The following is a 17899-nucleotide window of genomic DNA, read 5'->3' on the forward strand; positions in this document are numbered from 1 at the left end:
AGCTCAGGAGAGTTGATAGTTTTCAGGGTTGATCTCCGGCTGAGTCACCAAAATATATTTTCATTTTATTTGATTTAAAAGCAAAATCTTAAAGCATTTAAAATCATTTTTGGAGCTGAATTCCATTTGGAGCTAAAAGCCATTTCATGCATATTCTCTTAAGGATAATTGGAATTTTGTTTTTTTCCAGAATATCCTCAGCACTGATGATTTTTGTAAAAAGATGACTGAAACACCACTGAGTTCACCATATCACAGATATGCAAGGATTATGAGTAACCGCATCAAGAATGCAAACCTCTCTTGTTTAGATGCAAATTACAATCATCACCTGAGAAGAATGTCTGAAACATCTTTGAACAATGGAAACATACTACAAGGTAATGTGTTATCTGGTGAAAATGGAAATTTTCCTTTAGAGGTTGAGAAATGTGAGCATAATGATGTGAATTAAACATTCTGCAAATTGTGAGGCTGCGTTAAATTCTGTGAGCATTACCAAAGAACCAGAGCTAAGGGATTTAATCAAGGATAGGAAGAGAGAAGGAGTAGAGGAGCTGGACCTACACACATTAAATCACTTTAATAAGAGAGGCAGAAATGCCAAAATCTCAGAATTGCAAGAAACAGAATAAAGAAAGACGTCCCTTAGTATTTTCAACTTTAGTCAAGTATCCCTGATGCCAAGAAAATACCTCACCCCACTTCACATTCTATACAGAGCAGTTCTCAAACCTGGTTGCACTGTAGAATGACCTAATCTGTTGTCATCAAGTTGATTTCAACACATGGCTACTCGGTGTGTTACAGAGCAGAACTGTACCATAGGGTTTTCCTGGCTGTACATTTAGAGAAACAGATGGCCAGACCTTTCTTCCACAGCACTGCTGGGTGGATTGAAATCACCAGCCTTCAGGTTAGTAGTCAGCACAAACCATCTGCATCTCCCAGGGATCTTCTCCCTTCCACTAGCCTTTTTGAAATTCAGTACAACTTCAGTCTATTTCCCAGATGAATAGTTTTTAAAGTTGTTATCAAAATTTCCTGGAGATGTGTGAATTCTTGATGTAACTGCTAGACTTTTGATGATCTGAACTTCTAAGTGATTATCCAAAATATGATGCATTGATTTACTCATCCCACCAATATTGGTGACCTGGGAGAGAAGTTGAAGTCACAGCATGACTGAGGGTGAAGAGATGATAAGGAACAGAGGCATGGGCTGTGCATCCCTCCTTAAGAAAGCTTCGTGGACAAGGGCCCGAGAAACCCTGAGGGGGTGTTAAATAGAGGGGGATACAGGGCGAATAGAGTGTGTTTCCATCACAGTCTGGAAAAAGAGGACAGACAGTGGGACAGACCCGAGGTGCTCATAGAGAGGGGAACCAGAGAGGGTTACTTCAGGAGCATGTGGGGTCATCACCAGCTCTCCTGCTCACTGGACATAGTTTCAGTACTTGGTGTGGTATTGTTAGACATGACTAAAAATAGCATTAATAATGATGAGATCAAATTTAGTTTAAAAGGTCAAAAAAAGAAAAAAAAGCAGGGTGTAAATTAACCCAAACCAAACCCACTGCCATCCAGTCTATTCTGTAGGACAGAGTAGAACTGTTCCATAGGGTTTCAAAGTCTGTTAGTCTTTACAGAAGCAGACTGCCACATCTTTCATCCCGGAGAAGCTGGTGCACTCGACCTGCTGATCTCTGAGTTAGCAGTCTAGCAATGTAACCAGTGAACAATCAGGACTCCTTGCACTTAGAGTACTTAATCTTTTTATAACCTTTCTATTTAGTTTCTATTTTGGTTTTCTGTTTTTTATTTGGTCATCAATAAAAATGTAATTTCTGGTAAAGTCAATCGTTTTGTTTTGCTTTCTAGTCAGGCAACGTTTGTATCAGTGTTGCACTGAATTTGGCTTCTTCCAGACCACGGATTCAAAGTACCAGAGCTTCTCCGAATTGCCTCTGAGGTAATGGCTCTGCTTCCACTTCTGTTTATCACTAGAAATCATGATTGCAGGGTTTTTTTTTCCCATATTTAAATTGCAGATTAAATTGGTCAGACTGACGAATCTCAAATTGGAGAAATATTAAGGGAGAAAACTTTTGGAGGGAAGTTTGAGAAATCAAAACATTTCAATAATATATGTAGAACCAAATCTCAGATTTCTATGTCTGCCATAATTAATAGCTACCAGGACACTCTGTCTCAATTCTAGAGGATGAATAAGTATAAATACACTAGTAGAATCAGTCTTACTTGATGGCAATACAGGGTTATATTACTTAATACTGTTTTACCAGGAAGATGCTTTTTATGTTGGTTGAAATACCCCGTTAAGGAACGTGGGTGACAGCAAAGTTGCAAATAAAAGAAGGCAAGTTGTCCATCTGTTTTGAATTTTAGGTTAGCCAAGTTTTGCTGGTTGTATGAAGCAGGGCAGATCACCATTAGTCAACTATATTCTCATAGTTTTACAATTCTTTGTTCATATTTACTGGATTTGTAGAGCAAGATATGGTTCCTGACAAACTAGATATGTCCGACAGAAACAGAAGTTAATAAATATGAAGAATTTTAAAGGCAATTCCATACTTAAAATCGCAGGTGTGGGATTCTTTATTTGTATGTGACTGTGTATGTGGAGATACACTGTACATGAAGATACATGGACATTATAAAATATAAAAATATATTGGAAGTAAAATCATGATAAAATATAAAATTTGGGGGGAAGGGAGGTATGAATTTGGAGCCTGTACTTCCTTCTCTCAAAGTCCTCTAACCTGAAATTCCCTGATGAGGAATGGAACGTGACATAGTCAAAGTCAAGTGTATCAATTGGACAACAATTTTTAAGAGCTGTCTGTATGGTGAAGGTACCTGTGTTGGAGCAAATACCTACTGTAGCCTGACAACTTTTGGTTTCTATTCCACCAGTATGGAGAGAAGGCCTATCCAACTTTTCAGCCCTTTGTTCCTTTACATATCTTTTTTTGATCCTAGAACACAGGAGGGAAAATCATGCCTATTCCTTGTCTCCCTTCTTAGGCCTCTGCTGGAGGTTCCAGACACTAGGGGCTAAACAACCTGGAACTGGGTGGGGTTGAGGATTCCTAGGGTGACCTCTGTGCTGTCTTCCTCCTTAACAGTCAGGCAGGCAGGCTATGCACCGAGCTCTCTTTCTCCCACAGTGCTTAATAATCCACACATAAATTCGGGCTCAGTAGGATGGAAAAAAACAGGATTTTCTCATTTACTTGTTTAGATGCCTTAGGTGGTGCCAAGAAAACAGCACATGGTGTCTATAGCTTCCTCACTAAGGTTCTACATTGAGTTGGTCAAGGTTCCAGGAAGATAAGTACTTTTTTGGCCACATTCCTCTGTGCTAAACTACTACAGGACCTCATAGGAAGAGTGACTGGTCTGGGATAGATAGATGGATAGATAGATAGATGATAGATAGATAGATAGATAGATAGATAGATAGATAGATAGATAGATAGATAGATAGATAGATAGATAGATAGATAGATAGATAGATGATAGATAGATAGATAGATGATAGATAGATAGATAGATAGATAGATAGATAGATAGATAGATAGATAGATAGATAGATGATAGATGATTGATAGATGATAGGTAGATAGATCGATGATAGATAGGAAGGTGGGTAGGTACATAGAAAGATGATGGATGGATGGATGGATGGATGGATGGATGGATGGATGGATGGATGGATGATAGGTAGATAGATGAGTAGATAGGTAGATGATAGATAAAGAGATAGAGATCGTTTCTTAAATTGAAGAGATTATTTTAGCTATTTAGTAAGTCAGGTTCTCAGAGGAAAATAAAATAACTAAAAACAAACAAACAAACAAGCAAAAAATGTCACCCTGTTTCTGTAAAAGACTTTCTCACACTCCTCAATCCTGCTCTCCGGAACCTAAATTTTTGTCTTATTTTCTTTACAGGTATTTTCTTAAACAATGTTCAGATGTGTTTGGTTCAGAGTACAGTTTCAGTGCACTGAATCGGAGCGCTCAAGCCCTCAACAAATACTACGGTGGCTTCAATGTGAAAGGAAGCAAAATCATCTTTTCCAACGGTTCCCTTGATCCATGGAGTGCTCTGGGAATCACAAAGGATATCAATAAAAACTTTCGTGCTGTCCTCATTGAAGGTAACACAGTTTTGAATAGTCAAAGACCCAGAAAGAAAGCGAAATGTATCAGCATGTACTAAATTAAGGGGACAATGGTGGTTCAGTAGTTAAATCCTTGCCTTTGATGCTCAACAACCTGGTTGGATTCCTGGCCAAGGCACCTCATGTACAGCCACCACCGGTTTGTCAGCAGAGTCTTGTGTGTGTCTATGATGTAGAAGAGGTTTTGGTGGACCTTCCGGTCTAAAATAAACTTTGAAGAAAAGTCTGGTGATCTATTTTCAGACATCAGTCAGTGGAAACCCTATGGATCGCAACATTCTAATCCACAACCAATCATGTAGATGGCACAGGACCGGGCAGCATTTACTTCTGTTGTTCCAGGGGTTGAGGTGTGTTAGGAGCTGACTTGAGTGCAGCTAACAACAATAATATTAATAAATTGCTTTTGATATTGTTATTGACAAGAAACACAAAATACTTCTAAGCAGGTGATAGGTATATTATTTCATATTCACTAGTATTTCATCATCTTTCTGGCATCTAAAATAGAACACCTTTAAAAATACTAATCAATACAGAAAACAAAACAAAAAAATCTTTGTCATTGAGTTGATTCTGACTCATAGCTACCTTGCAGGACAAAGTACAACTGCCCCGTACGGTTTCTAAGGAGCAGCTGGTGGATTCAAACTGCTGATCTTTAGGTTACCATCTGAACACTTAACCATTTGCCACCAGGTCACCTAGAAGGGAAGAGAAAGGCACATGTAACATGAACAATTTGTGTACGGGTTTTTTTTTGGTCAGAAGTTTATCATTTCAGATACTCAAGTGACACGAAGTCTTTTCTTTTGTGAATGTAATTGCTCATTAAAAGAAGTTATTTAGTCTCAGGGCCCTGAACACTAGATAAATGAGTTCCAACAGCCTATTTCTTAGAGCAGTAAGCTCACTTGGAACACATGGTCTTTCCATGTGATCAGTTTTACATATTCTGGTTACATAATTAATTGTAAAATAATCTCAATAATCTACTTTAATATTGGATAAAATGTGTGCTCCTACTGCAAAATAAAAATGGGCCGCTTATGATAATGTGATATTTACAAAAGCCTTCGCCATGGTCTCTTGCTCAAAGCACTTGGAAGCCTTAAGGCAGCAAAGACATGGTCTGAATCTTTCAGTTCTATTACAGTTATTTTTGAGGTGCTTATGAATTTGCTGATTATGCATCATTATTTTAAAAGAATCACTCTAGTTCATACATTCTCAACAGGGGCAGAATTATTGTCTAAGAGGACAGTAATAGCTTCTTCTGGGATAAAAAAATTCTACTTTTTATATATAAAGCACAGAGGCATATATAGTACATACAGTATGCATACACACTATAGAAATAGATATACAGTGTATTTGGGTTATTACATTTTCACGGACAGAAATGAGGCAGAAAAATTGTTTAACGTAGCTCCTTATGGGGACACTTGTGAAAGAAAAGTTGAGAAACACTGCTCTATTTGGATTGAAAAGGGTTAAATTAAGTATCTGTGAGTTCTCAGGAAGAAAACCACAATTGCAAAAGTTGCCGATAATATTTTAGTACTTCATCCATTACTACTGTTGGTTTGTTTTATTCTTTCCTTGGTCCATATTCTGCTAGTGTGGGCTCAAACGCCCAGCTGTGATACCAGCTGGTCACATTAAATTACTTACTGTAACTTTATGTAATTATAAATTGACTTCCAAAAAAACCCAAGGCTGTTGCCGTTGAGTTGACTCTGACTCACAGCGACCCTATAGAGCAGAGCAGGACTGCCTCACAGGGTTTCCAAGGAGTGAGTGCTAGGTTTGAACTGCTGACCTGCCAACCATTTGGTTACCAGCTGATGGTTGTTCACTGCACCACCAGGGCTCCATATTGACCTCAGACCTCTTCAAATCACAGAACTTTTGACTTAAATATCTGTAACTTCTTTTAAAACTCATTTTTTAAATGAAAGATAATAACATATGCAATATTTAAGAAAAATCTCATATTCTCCCTTTACCATCTGTATGTTGACTATTCATTGAGTTAGTATTTATTAGGCAATCGCTAAAAAGAGGGAAAATCTGAATGAAGTGGATTTACATAACAGCTGCGAAAATGAATTCAAAGATCCCAGGGGTAATGAAGATGGCTCAAAACTGGGCTGCATTTCTTTCTGTTATATATAAGGTCACCATGAGTTAGAGCTGATTCATTGGCAACTAACAATAAATAACAACAACAGGCACAATGCAACGAGATTTAGAAGTAAAAACCAAAGAAGGAAAAATAACATTTTCTTCCCTGTCTTTATGGGGAAGAAGAAATGATCTTTAATTTCATGATTAGTCATTTAATTATAGTTCTTTTTCTGCTTACAAGATTGAAGACTCAAATACATTATTTGAAAGAACGTATATCATAGGAGAACTGGTCTTGTTGGAGACTGATTTTTTTTTTTATATATCATAGGAGAACTGGACTTGTTGGAGACTGAAGAGAACTTATTTAATGAAATAATTTTCAGTTGAGATTTTTGATCATTAAGGTCGTGTCTCAACTTGGCTGGGCTGTGATTCTCAGTAGTTTCTCAGTTGTGATGTAGTTCGATAATCATATAATGACACTCATCTCCATGATGAGTGGCGATATAATGTAATCACTTCTATGATGAGATCTGTTATGTGTAGTCAAACAGTTCAAAGAGAATTTCCTTGGGAGTATGACTTTCTGGCAAAGCTCACTGGCTTTTGCTCTGCTCTGGATCCTGCATTCAAATCATCATCTGACCTCCAGTTCTTTAGACTTGGACCAGCACTCTGCTGTCTGATGTGTGGATCTTGGATTCCTTAGCCCCTGCAACCACAGGTGTCAGGAGGAGTCTCTAGCTTGATGTGTGGCCCACAGTCTCAGGACTTGCCAGCCTCTACAACTGCTTGAGCCATCACCTTGAGAAAAATCTCTCTCTGTCTCTGTCTCTCTCTCTTTATACATATATACACACATGCAAGATTCACAGGTTTTGCTTCTAGAGAGAACCCAGCCTAAGATAGTTGGACTTTGCTGTTGTTAGGTGCTGTCAAGTTGACTCTGACTCAGAGTGATCCTATGTACAACAGAAGGAAACACTTTCCAGTCCTGCACCATCCTCAAAATCCTTGTTATGCTTGAGCCCATTGTTGAAGCCACTGTGTCGATCCATCTCTTTGAGAGCCTACCTCCTTTTAGCTGATCCTCTACTTTACCAACATGATGTTCTTCTCCAGGGAGTTGTTACTCCTGATAAAGTGTCCATGGTATGTGAGGTCTCACATTCCTTGATTCTAAGGACCATTCTGGCTATACTTCTTCCAAAACAGATTTGTTCGTTCTTCTGGCAGTCTGTGGTATATTCACTATGCTTCACCAACGCCATCATAGAAAGTCATGAGTTCTTTCATCTTCCTTATTCATTGTCAAGCTTTCACGTGCATCTGAGGCATTTGAAAGCACCATGGCTTGGGTAAGGTACACATCAATCTTTAAAGTTGCACCTTTGCTTTTTAACACCTTAGAGAGATCTTTTGCAGCAGATTTTCCCAAAATAATGCATCATTTGATTTCCTGACTGCTGCTTCCATGAGTGTTGATTGTGGATCCAAGTAAAATGAAATCCTTGGCAACCTTCAGGCTTTTCTCTGTTTATCACGATGTTGCTTATTGGTCCAGTTGCGAGGATTTTTGTTTTATTTATTTGTTTTCTTTACTTCATCTGTAAGTGCTTCAAGTTCTCTTCACTTTGAGAAAGCAAGGTTGTGTGATCTGTATATGGAAGTTTGTTAATGAAAAAACCTCAAATCCTGATGCTTCATTCTTCTTCATGCAGTCCAGAGTCTCAGATTATTTGCTCAGCATACAGACTAAATAATTATGATGAAAGGACAAACCCCTGACACACACCTTTCCTGTTTTAAACCCACAGTATCCACTTGTTCTATTTGAACGAATGCTTCTTGATCTAGGTACAGTTCCTTCTGGGCACGATTAACTGCTCTGGAATTCCCATTCTTTGAAATGTCATCCACAAGTTGTTATGATCCTCACAGTCGAATGCTTTTGCATAGTCAATAAAACACAGTTAAAAATCTTTCTGGTGTTCTCTGCTTTCGGCTCTGATCCATCTAACATCAGCAATGATATTCTTCATTCTGTGTCCTCTTCTGAATCTGGCTTGAATTTTTGGCTATTACCTGTCTATGTACTGCTATAAACCCTTTGAATGATTTTCAGCAAAATTTTGCTTGTGTATGATATTAATGATATGTTTCGATAATTTCCACATTCTGTTGAATCATCTTTCTTTGGAATGGATAAAAATATGGATCTCTTCCAGTTAGTTGGCCAGGAAACTGTTTTCCAAATTTCTTGGCTTAGATGATTGAGCGCTTCTAGTGCTGCATTCCTTTGTTGAAATATCTCAATTGGTATTCTGTCAATTCCTGGAGCCTTGTTTATCACCAATGTTTTCAGCGCAATTTTCACCACTCCTTTCAATACCATTACCTCTTGATCACGTGCTACCTACTGAAATGGTTGAACATTAACCACTTCTTTTTTGTACAGTGACTCCTTGTATTCCTTCTATCTTCTTTTGATGTTTTCTGCATTGCTTTATGTTTACCCCATAGAATTCTTCAATGTTGTAACTTGAGGCTTGAATCTTTTCTTCATCTCTTTCAGCTTGACAAATGCTGTGCATTTTCTTCCCTGTTGGTTTTTTATTTGCAGGTCATTTTACATTTACTTAAAATACATTACTTTGTTTTCTTGATCACTTCTTTTAAATCTTCTGTTCAGCGCTTTTCCTTCTTCGTTTCTTCCTTTCACTTTAGCTACTCCACGTTGAAAAGCAAGTCTCAGAATATCTTCCAATACCTATTTTTTTTTGTCTCTAACTTTGAAGGTTGCTTTTTTTAAAAAATAATTTTTATTGTGCTTTAAGTGAAAGTTTACAAATCAAGTCAGTCTCTCACACAAAAACCCATATACACCTTGCTACACGCTTCCAACTACTCTGCCCCTAATGATACAGCCCGCTCTCTCCCTCCACTCTCTCTTTTCGTGTCCTTTTCGCCATCTTCTAACCCCCTCCACCCTCTCATCTCCCGTCCAGGCAGGAGATGCCAACATAGTCTCAAGTGTCCACCTGATCCAAGAAGCTCACTTCTCACCAGTATCCCTCTCCAACCCATTCTCTAGTCCCATCCATGTCGGGAATGGTTCCTGTCCTGGGCCAACAGAAGGTCTGGGGGCCATGACCACTGGGGTCCTTCTAGTCTCAGTCAGACCATTAAGTCTGGTCTTATGAGAATTTGGGGTCTGTTATCCCACTGCTCTCCTGCTCCCTCAGGGGTTCTCTGTTGTGTTCCCTGTCAGGGCAATCATCGGTTGTAGCCAGGCACCATCTAGTTCTGCTGGTCTCAGGATGATGTAGTCGCTAGTTCATGTGGCTCTTTCTGTCTCTTGGGCTTGTAATCACCTTGTGTCCTTGGTGTTCTTCATTCCCCTTTTATCCAGGTGGGTTGAGACCAATTGATGCATCTTAGATGGCTGCTTGCTAACGTTGAAGACCCCAGATGCCACTCTTCAAAGTGGGATGCAGAATGTTTTGTTAATAGATTTTATTATGCCAATTGATTTAGGTGTCACCTGAAACCATGGCCCCCAGACCCCTGCCCCTGCTATGCTGGTCTTTGAAGCATTCAGTTTATTCAGGAAACTTCTTTTCTTTTGGTTAGTCCAATTGTGCTGACCTCCCCTGTACTGTGTGCTGTCTTTCCCTTAACCTAAAGTAGTTCTTATCTACTATCTAACTAGTGAATACCACTCTCCCACCCTCCCTCCCTCCCCTCTCTCGTAACCACAAAAGAATGTTTTCTTCTCAGTTTAAACTATTTCTCAAGTTCTTATAATAGTGATCTTATACAATATTTGTCCTTTTGCAACTGACTAATTTCACTCACATAATGCCTTCCAGGCTCCTCCATGTTATGAAATGTTTCACAGATTCATCACTGTTCTTTATCGATGCCTAGTATTCCATCGTGTAAATATACCATGATTTATCCATTCATCTGTTGTTGGGCACCTTGGTTGCTTCCATCTTTTTGCTATTGTAAACAGTGCTGCAGTAAACATGGGTGTGCATGTATCTGTTCGTGTAAAGGCTTTTATTTCTCCAGGATATATTCCAAGGAGTGGGATTGATTGATCGTATGCTAGTTCTATTTCTAGCTTTTTAAAAGCACCAAATCGATTTCCAAAGTGGTTGTAACATTTGACATTCCCACCAGCGGTGTAGAAGTGTTCCAGTCTCTCCACAGCCTCTCCAACATTTATTATTTTGTGTTTTTTGGATTAATGCCAGCCTTGTTGGAGTCAGATGAAATCTCATTGTACTTTTGATCTGCATTTCTCTAGTGGCTAATGATCATGAAAATTTCCTCATATATCTGTTAGCTACCTGAAAGTCTTCTTTAGTGAAGTGTCTATTCATATCTTTTGCCCATTTTTTTAATTGGGTTATTTGTCTTTTTGCCGTTGAGTTTTTGCAGTATCATGCAGATTTTAGAGATCAGGCGCTGATCAGAAATGTCATAGCTAAAAACTTTTTCCCAGTCTATAGGTAGTCTTTTTACTCTTTTGGTGAAGCCTTTGGATGAGCATAGGTGTTTGACTTTTAGGAGCTCCCAGTTACCTAGTTTTTCTTCTACGTTCTTTATAATGTTTTCTATACTGTTTATGCCATGTATTAGGGCTCCTAACGTTGTCCCTATTTTTTTTTTCCATGATCTTTATCGTTTTAGATTTTATATTTAGGTCTTTGATCCATTTTGAGTGAGTTTTTGTGCATGGAGTGAGGTACAGGTCTTGTTTCATTTTTTTGCAGATGGATATCCAGTTACGCTAGCACCATTTGTTAAAAAGACTATCTTTTCCCCATTTAACTGTTTTGGGACCTTTGTCAAATATCAGCTGTTCATATGTGGATGGATTTATGTCTGGATTCTCAATTCTGTTCCATTGGTCCGTGTGTCTGTTGTTGCACCAGTACCAGGCTGTTTTGACTACTGTGGCGGTAAAATAGGTTCTAAAATCAGGTAAAGTAAGGCCTCCTACTTTGTTCTTCTTTTTCAGTAATGCTTTATTTATCTGGGGCCTGTTTCCTTTTCATATGAAATTGGTGATTTGTTGCTCCATCTCATTGAAGAATGTCGTTGGGGTTTGGATCAGAATTGCATTAAATGTATAGATTGCTTTTGGTAGAATAGATATTTTTATAATGTTAAGTCTTCCCATCCATGAGCAAGGTATGTTCTTCCACTTATGTAAGTCTCTTTTGGTTTCTTGCAGAAATGTACTGTAGTTTTCTTTGTATAAGTCTTTTACATCTCTGGTAAGATTTATTCCTAAGTATTTTATCTTCTTGGGGCTACTGTAAATGGCATTGATTTGGCAATTTCCTCTTCGATGTTCTTGTTGTTGTAGAGGAATCCAACTGATTTTTGTATGTTTATCTTATGTCCCGATACTCTGCTGAACACTTCTATTAGTTTCAGTAGTTTTCTTGTGGATTCCTTACAGTTTTCTGTGTATAAGATCATGTCATCTGCAAATAGAGATACTTTGACTTCTTCCTTGCCAATCTGGATGCCCTTTATTTCTTTATCTAGCCTAATTGCTCTGGCTAGGACTTCCAGCACAATGTTGAATAAGAGTGGTAATAAATGGCATCCTTGTCTGCTTCCCTATCTCAGTGGGAATGTTTTCAGGCTCTCTCCATTTAGGGTATTGTTGGCTGTTGCCTTTGTATAAATGCCCTTTATTATGTTGAGAAATTTTCCTTCTATTCCTATTTTGCTGAGAGTTTCTATCATGAATGAGTGTTGAACTTTGTCAAATGCCTTTTCTACATCAATTGATAAAATCATGTGATTCTTGTCTTTTGTTTTATTTATGTGGTGGATTACATTAATTGTTTTTCTAATATGGAACCATCCCTGCATACCTGGTATGAATCCCACTTGGTCATGGTGAATTATTTTTTTGATATGTTGTTGAATTCTATTAGCTAGAATTTTGTTGAGGATTTTTGCATCTACATTCATGAGGGATATAGGTCTATAATTTTCTTTTCTTGTGGTGTCTTTACCTGGTTTTGGTATCAGGGATATGGTCGCTTCGTAGAATGAATTTGGTAGTATTCCATCCTTTTCTATGCTCTGAAATACCTTTAGTAGTAGTGGTGTTAACTCTCCTCTGAAAGTTTGGTAGAATTCTGCAGTGAAGCAGTCCGGAGCGGGGCTTTCTTTTGTTGGGAGTTTATTGATTACCTTTTCAATCTCTTCTTTTGTTATGGGTCTATTTAGTTGTTCTACCTCTGTTTGTGTTACTTTAGGTAGGTAGTGTGTTTCTAGGAATTCATCCGTTTCTTCTAGGTTTTCAAGTTTGTTTGAGTATAGTTTTCCATAGTAATCTGATATGATTTTTTTAATTTCAGTTGGGTCTGTTGTAATATCGCCCATCTCATTTCTTATTCAGGTTATTTGCTTCCTCTCCTGTTTTTCTTTTTTCAGTTTGGCCAATGGTTTATCAATTTTGTACAGTTTTTTAAAAAACCAGCTTTTGGTCTTGTTAATTCTTTCAGTTGTTTTTCTGTTTTCTGTTTCTTTTAGTTCAGCTCCAATTTTTATTATTTCTTTTCTTCTGTTGCCTGTGGGTTTCTTTTGTTGCTCTCTTTCTATTTGTTCAAGCTGTAGAGATAGTTCTTTGATTTTGGCCCTTCTTTTTGGATGTGTGCATTTATTGGTATAAGTTGGCCTCTGAGCAACACTTTTGCTGTGTCCCAAAGGTTCTGATAGGAGGTGTTTTCATTATCATTGGAGTCTATGAATTTTTTTATTCCATCCTTAATGTTTTCTATAATCCAGTCTTTTCTGAGCGGGGTATTGTTCAGTTTCCAAGTGTTTGATTTCTTTTCCCTGCTTCTCCTGTTATTCATTTCCAGTTTTATGGCCTTATGGTCAGAGAAGATGCTTTGTAATATTTCAATGTTTTGGTTTCTGCTAAGGCTTGCTTTATGACCTAATATGTGATCTATTCTAGAGAATGTTCCATGTGCACTAGAAAAGAAAGTATAGTTGGTTACTGTTGGGTAGAGTGTTCTGTATATGTCTACGAGGCCAAGTTGGTTGATTGTGGCATTTAGATCTTCTGTGTCTTTATTGAGCTTCTTTCTGGATGTCCTGTCCTTCACTGAAAGTGGTGTGTTGAAGTGTCCTACTATTATTGTGGAGCTATCTCACTTTTCACTGCTGATAGAGTTTGTTTTATGTATCTTGCAGCCCTGTCTTTGGGTGCATAAATATTTAATATGGTTATATCTTCTTGGTGTATTGTCCCTTTAATCATTATATAGTGTCCTTCCTTGTCCTTTCTGATGGATTTAACTTTAAAGTCTATTTTGTCAGAAATTAATATTGCCACTCCTGCTCTTTCTTTGATTGTTGCTTTCTTGATATATTTTTTTCCAATCTTTGAGTTTTAGTTAGTTTGTGTCTCTAAGTCTAAGGTGTATCTCTTGTAGGCAGCATATAGACGCATCTTGTTTTTGTAATCCATTCTGCCACTCTGTCTCTTTATTGGTGCATTTACTCCATTTACATTCAGGGTAATTGTGGATAGGCTATCATTTTGATGTCTTTTTTTGTGTGTTGACAGCTTCTTTTTCCCACTTGATTTTATCTGCTGAGTAGATTTTCTTTATATATTGTCCTTTCCTCATATTTGTTGTTGTTGATTTTGTGTCTGCTGAGTCTGTATTTTCCCCTTGTCTTTTATTTTGATGAGTAGGATAGTTTGTCTCCTTTGTGATTACCTTACTATTTACCCTTATTTTTCTAAATTTATAACTAACTTTTTTTTTTTTTTTTTTTAAATTTTTATTAAGCTTCAAGTGAACATTTACCATTCCAATCAGTTTGTCACATGTAGGTTTACATACATCTTACTCCCTTCTCCCACTTGCTCTCCCCCTATTGAGTCAGCCCTTACAGTCTCTCGTTTCGTGCCAATTTTACCTTCTTCCCTCTCTCTCTATCTTCCCATCCCCCCTCCAGTCAAGAGTTGCCAACACACTCTCCTGTGTCCACCTGATTTAATTAGCTCACTCTTCATCAGTATCTCTCTCCCCCCCACTGACCAGTCCTTTTCATGCCTGATGATTTGTCTTCGGGGATGGTTCCTGTCCTGTGCCATCAGAAGTTCTGGGGAGCATTGTCTCTGGGATTCCTCTAGTCGCAATCATACCATTAGGTGTGGTCTTTTAATGAGAATTTGGGGTCTGCATCCCATTGGTCTCCTGCTCCCTCAGGAGTTGTCTGTTGTGTTCCCTGACAGGGCAGACATCGATTGTGGCCGGGCACCAACTAGTTCTTCTGGTCTCAGGATATTGTAGGTCTCTGGTTCAAGTGGCCCTTTCTGTCTCTTGGGTTCTTAGTTGTCGTGTGACCTTGGCGTTCTTCCTTTGCCTTTGCTCCCGATGGGTTGAGACCAATTAATGTATTTTAGATGGCTGCTTGTTGGCATTTAGGACCCCAGGTGCCACAATTCAAAGTGGGATGCAGAGTGTTTTCATAATAGAATTGTTTTGCCCATTGATTTAGAAGTCCTCTCAAACCAAGTTCCCCAGACCCCAGCCCCTGCTTCGCTATCCTTTGAAGCTTTCATTTTATCTCGGTAACCTCTTTACTTTTAATCCTGTCCAATTAGGCTGACCTTCCATGTTTTGAGTGTTGTCTTTCCCTTCACCCAAAACAGTTCCCATCTACAGATTGATCAATAAAAAGCCCTCTCCCTCCCTCCCTCCCTCCCTCCCTCCCCCCTTTGTAACCACAAAAGTATGTGTTCTTTTCCGTTTTTTCTATTTCTCAAGATCTTATAATAGTGGTCTTATACAATATTTGTCCTTTTGCAACTGACTCATTTCGCTCAGCATAATGCCTTCCAGATTCCTCCATGTTATGAAGTGTTTCAGAGATTCGTCACTGTTCTTTATCGATGCGTAGTATTCCATTGTGTGAATATACCACAATTTATTTACCCATTCGTCCGTTGATGGACATCTTGTTTGCTTCCAGCTTTTTGCTATTGTAAACAGAGCTGCAATAAACATGGGTGTGCATATATCTGTTTGTGTGAAGGGTCTTGTATTTTTAGGGTATATTCCGAGGAGTGGGATTTCTGGGTTGTATGGTAGTTCTATTTCTAACTGTTTAAGATAACGCCAGATGGATTTCCAAAGTGGTTGTACCATTTTACAATCCCACCAGCAGTGTATGAGAGTTCCAGTCTCTCCGCAGCCTCTCCAACATTTATTATTTTGTGTTTTTTGAATTAATGCCAGTCTAGTTGGTGTCAGATGGAACCTCATCGTAGTTTTAATTTGCATTTCTCTAATGACTAATGATCGAGAGCATTTTCTCATGTATCTGTTGGCTGCCTGAATATCTTCCTTAGTGAAATGTGTGTTCATATCCTTTGCCCACTTCTTGATTGGGTTGTTTGTCTTTTTGTGGTTGAGTTTTGACAGAATCATGTAGATTTTAGAGATCAGGCGCTGGTCTGAGATGTCATAGCTGAATATTCTTTCCCAGTCTGTAGGTGGTCTTTTTACTCTTTTGGTGAAGTCTTTAGACGAGCATAGGTGTTTGATTTTTAGGAGCTCCCAGTTATCTGGTTTCTCTTCATCATTTTTGGCAATGTTTTGTATTCTGTTTATGCCCTGTATTAGGGCTCCTAGGGTAGATCCTATTTTTTCTTCCATGATTTTTATCGTTTTAGTCTTTATGTTTAGGTCTTTGATCCACTTGGAGTTAGTTTTTGTGCATGGTGTGAGGTATGGGTCCTGTTTCATTCTTTTGCAAATGGATATCCAGGTATGCCAGCACCATTTGTTAAAAAGACTATTATTTCCCCAATTGACTGACACTGGTCCTTTGTCAAATATCAGCTGCTCATAAATGGATGGATTTATATCTGGATTCTCAATTCTGTTCCATTGGTCTATGTGCCTGTTGTTGTACCAGTACCAGGCTGTTTTGACTACTGTAGCTACATAATAGGTTCTGAAATCAGGTAGGGTGAGGCCTCCCACTTTCTTCTTCTTTTTCAGTAATGTTTTGCTTATCCGGGGGTTCTTTCCTTTCCATATGAAATTAGTGATTTGTTTCTCTATTCCCTTAAAGTATGACATTGGTATTTGGATTGGAAGTGCGTTGAATGTATAAATGGCTTTTGGTAGAATAGACATTTGTACTATGTTAAGTCTTCCTATCCATGAGCAGGGTATGTTTTTCCATTTAAGTGTGTCCTTTTGAATTTCTTGTAGCAGAGTTTTATAGTTTTCTTTGTATAGGTCTTTTACATCCTTGGTAAGATTTATTCCTAAGTATTTTATCTTCTTGGGGGCTACTGTGAATGGTATTGATTTGGTTATTTCCTCTTCGGTGTTCTTTTTGTTGATGTAGAGGAAACCAAGTGATTTTTGTATGTTTATTTTATATCCTGAGACTCTTCCAAACTCTTCTATTAGTTTCAGTAGTTTTCTGGAGGATTTCTTAGGGTTTTCCATGTATACGATCATGTCATCTGCAAATAGTGATAGCTTTACTTCCTCCTTACCAATCTGGATACCCTTTATTTCTTTGTCTAGCCTAATTGCTCTGGCTAGGACTTCAAGTACGATGTTGAATAAGAGTGGTGATAAAGGGCATCCTTGTCTGGTTCCCGTTCTCAAGGGAAATGCTTTCAGGTTCTCTCCATTTAGAGTGATATTGGCCGTTGGCTTTGCATATATGCCCTTTATTATGTTGAGGAATTTTCCTTCAATTCCTATTTTGGTGAGAGTTTTTATCATAAATGGGTGTTGGACTTTGTCAAATGCCTTTTCTGCATCAATTGATAAGATCATGTGGTTTTTGTCTTTTGTTTTATTTATGTGATGGATTACATTAATGGTTTTTCTGATATTAAACCAGCCTTGCATACCTGGTATAAATCCCACTTGATCAGGGTGAATTATTTTTTTGATGTGTTGTTGGATTCTATTGGCTAGAATTTTATTAAGGATTTTTGCATCTATGTTCATGAGGGATATAGGTCTAAAATTTTCTTTTTTTGTAATGTCTTTACCTGGTTTTGGTATCAGGGAGATGGTAGCTTCATAGAATGAGTTGGGTAGTATTCCGTCCTTTTCTATACTTTGAAATACCTTCAATAGTAATGGTGTTAGGTCTTCCCTGAAGGTTTGGTAGATCTCTGCAGTGAAGCCATCTGGGCCAGGACTTTTTTTTGTTGGGAGTTTTTTGATTACCGTTTCAATCTCTTTTTTTGTTATGGGACTATTAAGTTGTTCTACTTCTGAATGTGTTAGTTTAGGTAAGTAGTATTGTTCCAAGAATTTATCCATTTCTTCTAGGTTTTCAAATTTGTTAGAGTACAATTTTATGTAGTAATCTGATATGATTCTTTTGATTTCATTTGGTTCTGTTGTGATGTGGTCCTTCTCGTTTCTTATTCGGGTTATTTGTTTCCTTTCCTGTTTTTCTTTAGTCAGTCTAGCCAATGGTTTATCAATTTTGTTAATTTTTTCAAAG

General features: G+C 38.0%; 1 protein-coding gene across 1 annotated transcript in view; it reads left to right on the forward strand.

Moving 5' to 3' along the window:
- LOC100666235 (putative serine protease K12H4.7) overlaps nt 1-17899 on the forward strand; it is a 102651-nt gene that overhangs the window by 60521 nt on the left and 24231 nt on the right. Inside the window, exons 6-8 of the mRNA XM_023541023.2 lie at nt 191-380; nt 1882-1972; nt 3984-4192. Of these exons, the coding sequence (XP_023396791.2) occupies nt 191-380; nt 1882-1972; nt 3984-4192 (490 nt within the window). The remainder of the gene's footprint in view (nt 1-190; nt 381-1881; nt 1973-3983; nt 4193-17899) is intronic.

Source organism: Loxodonta africana, chromosome 6 (assembly GCF_030014295.1).
Source record: "Loxodonta africana isolate mLoxAfr1 chromosome 6, mLoxAfr1.hap2, whole genome shotgun sequence".
Lineage (NCBI taxonomy): Eukaryota > Metazoa > Chordata > Mammalia > Proboscidea > Elephantidae > Loxodonta > Loxodonta africana.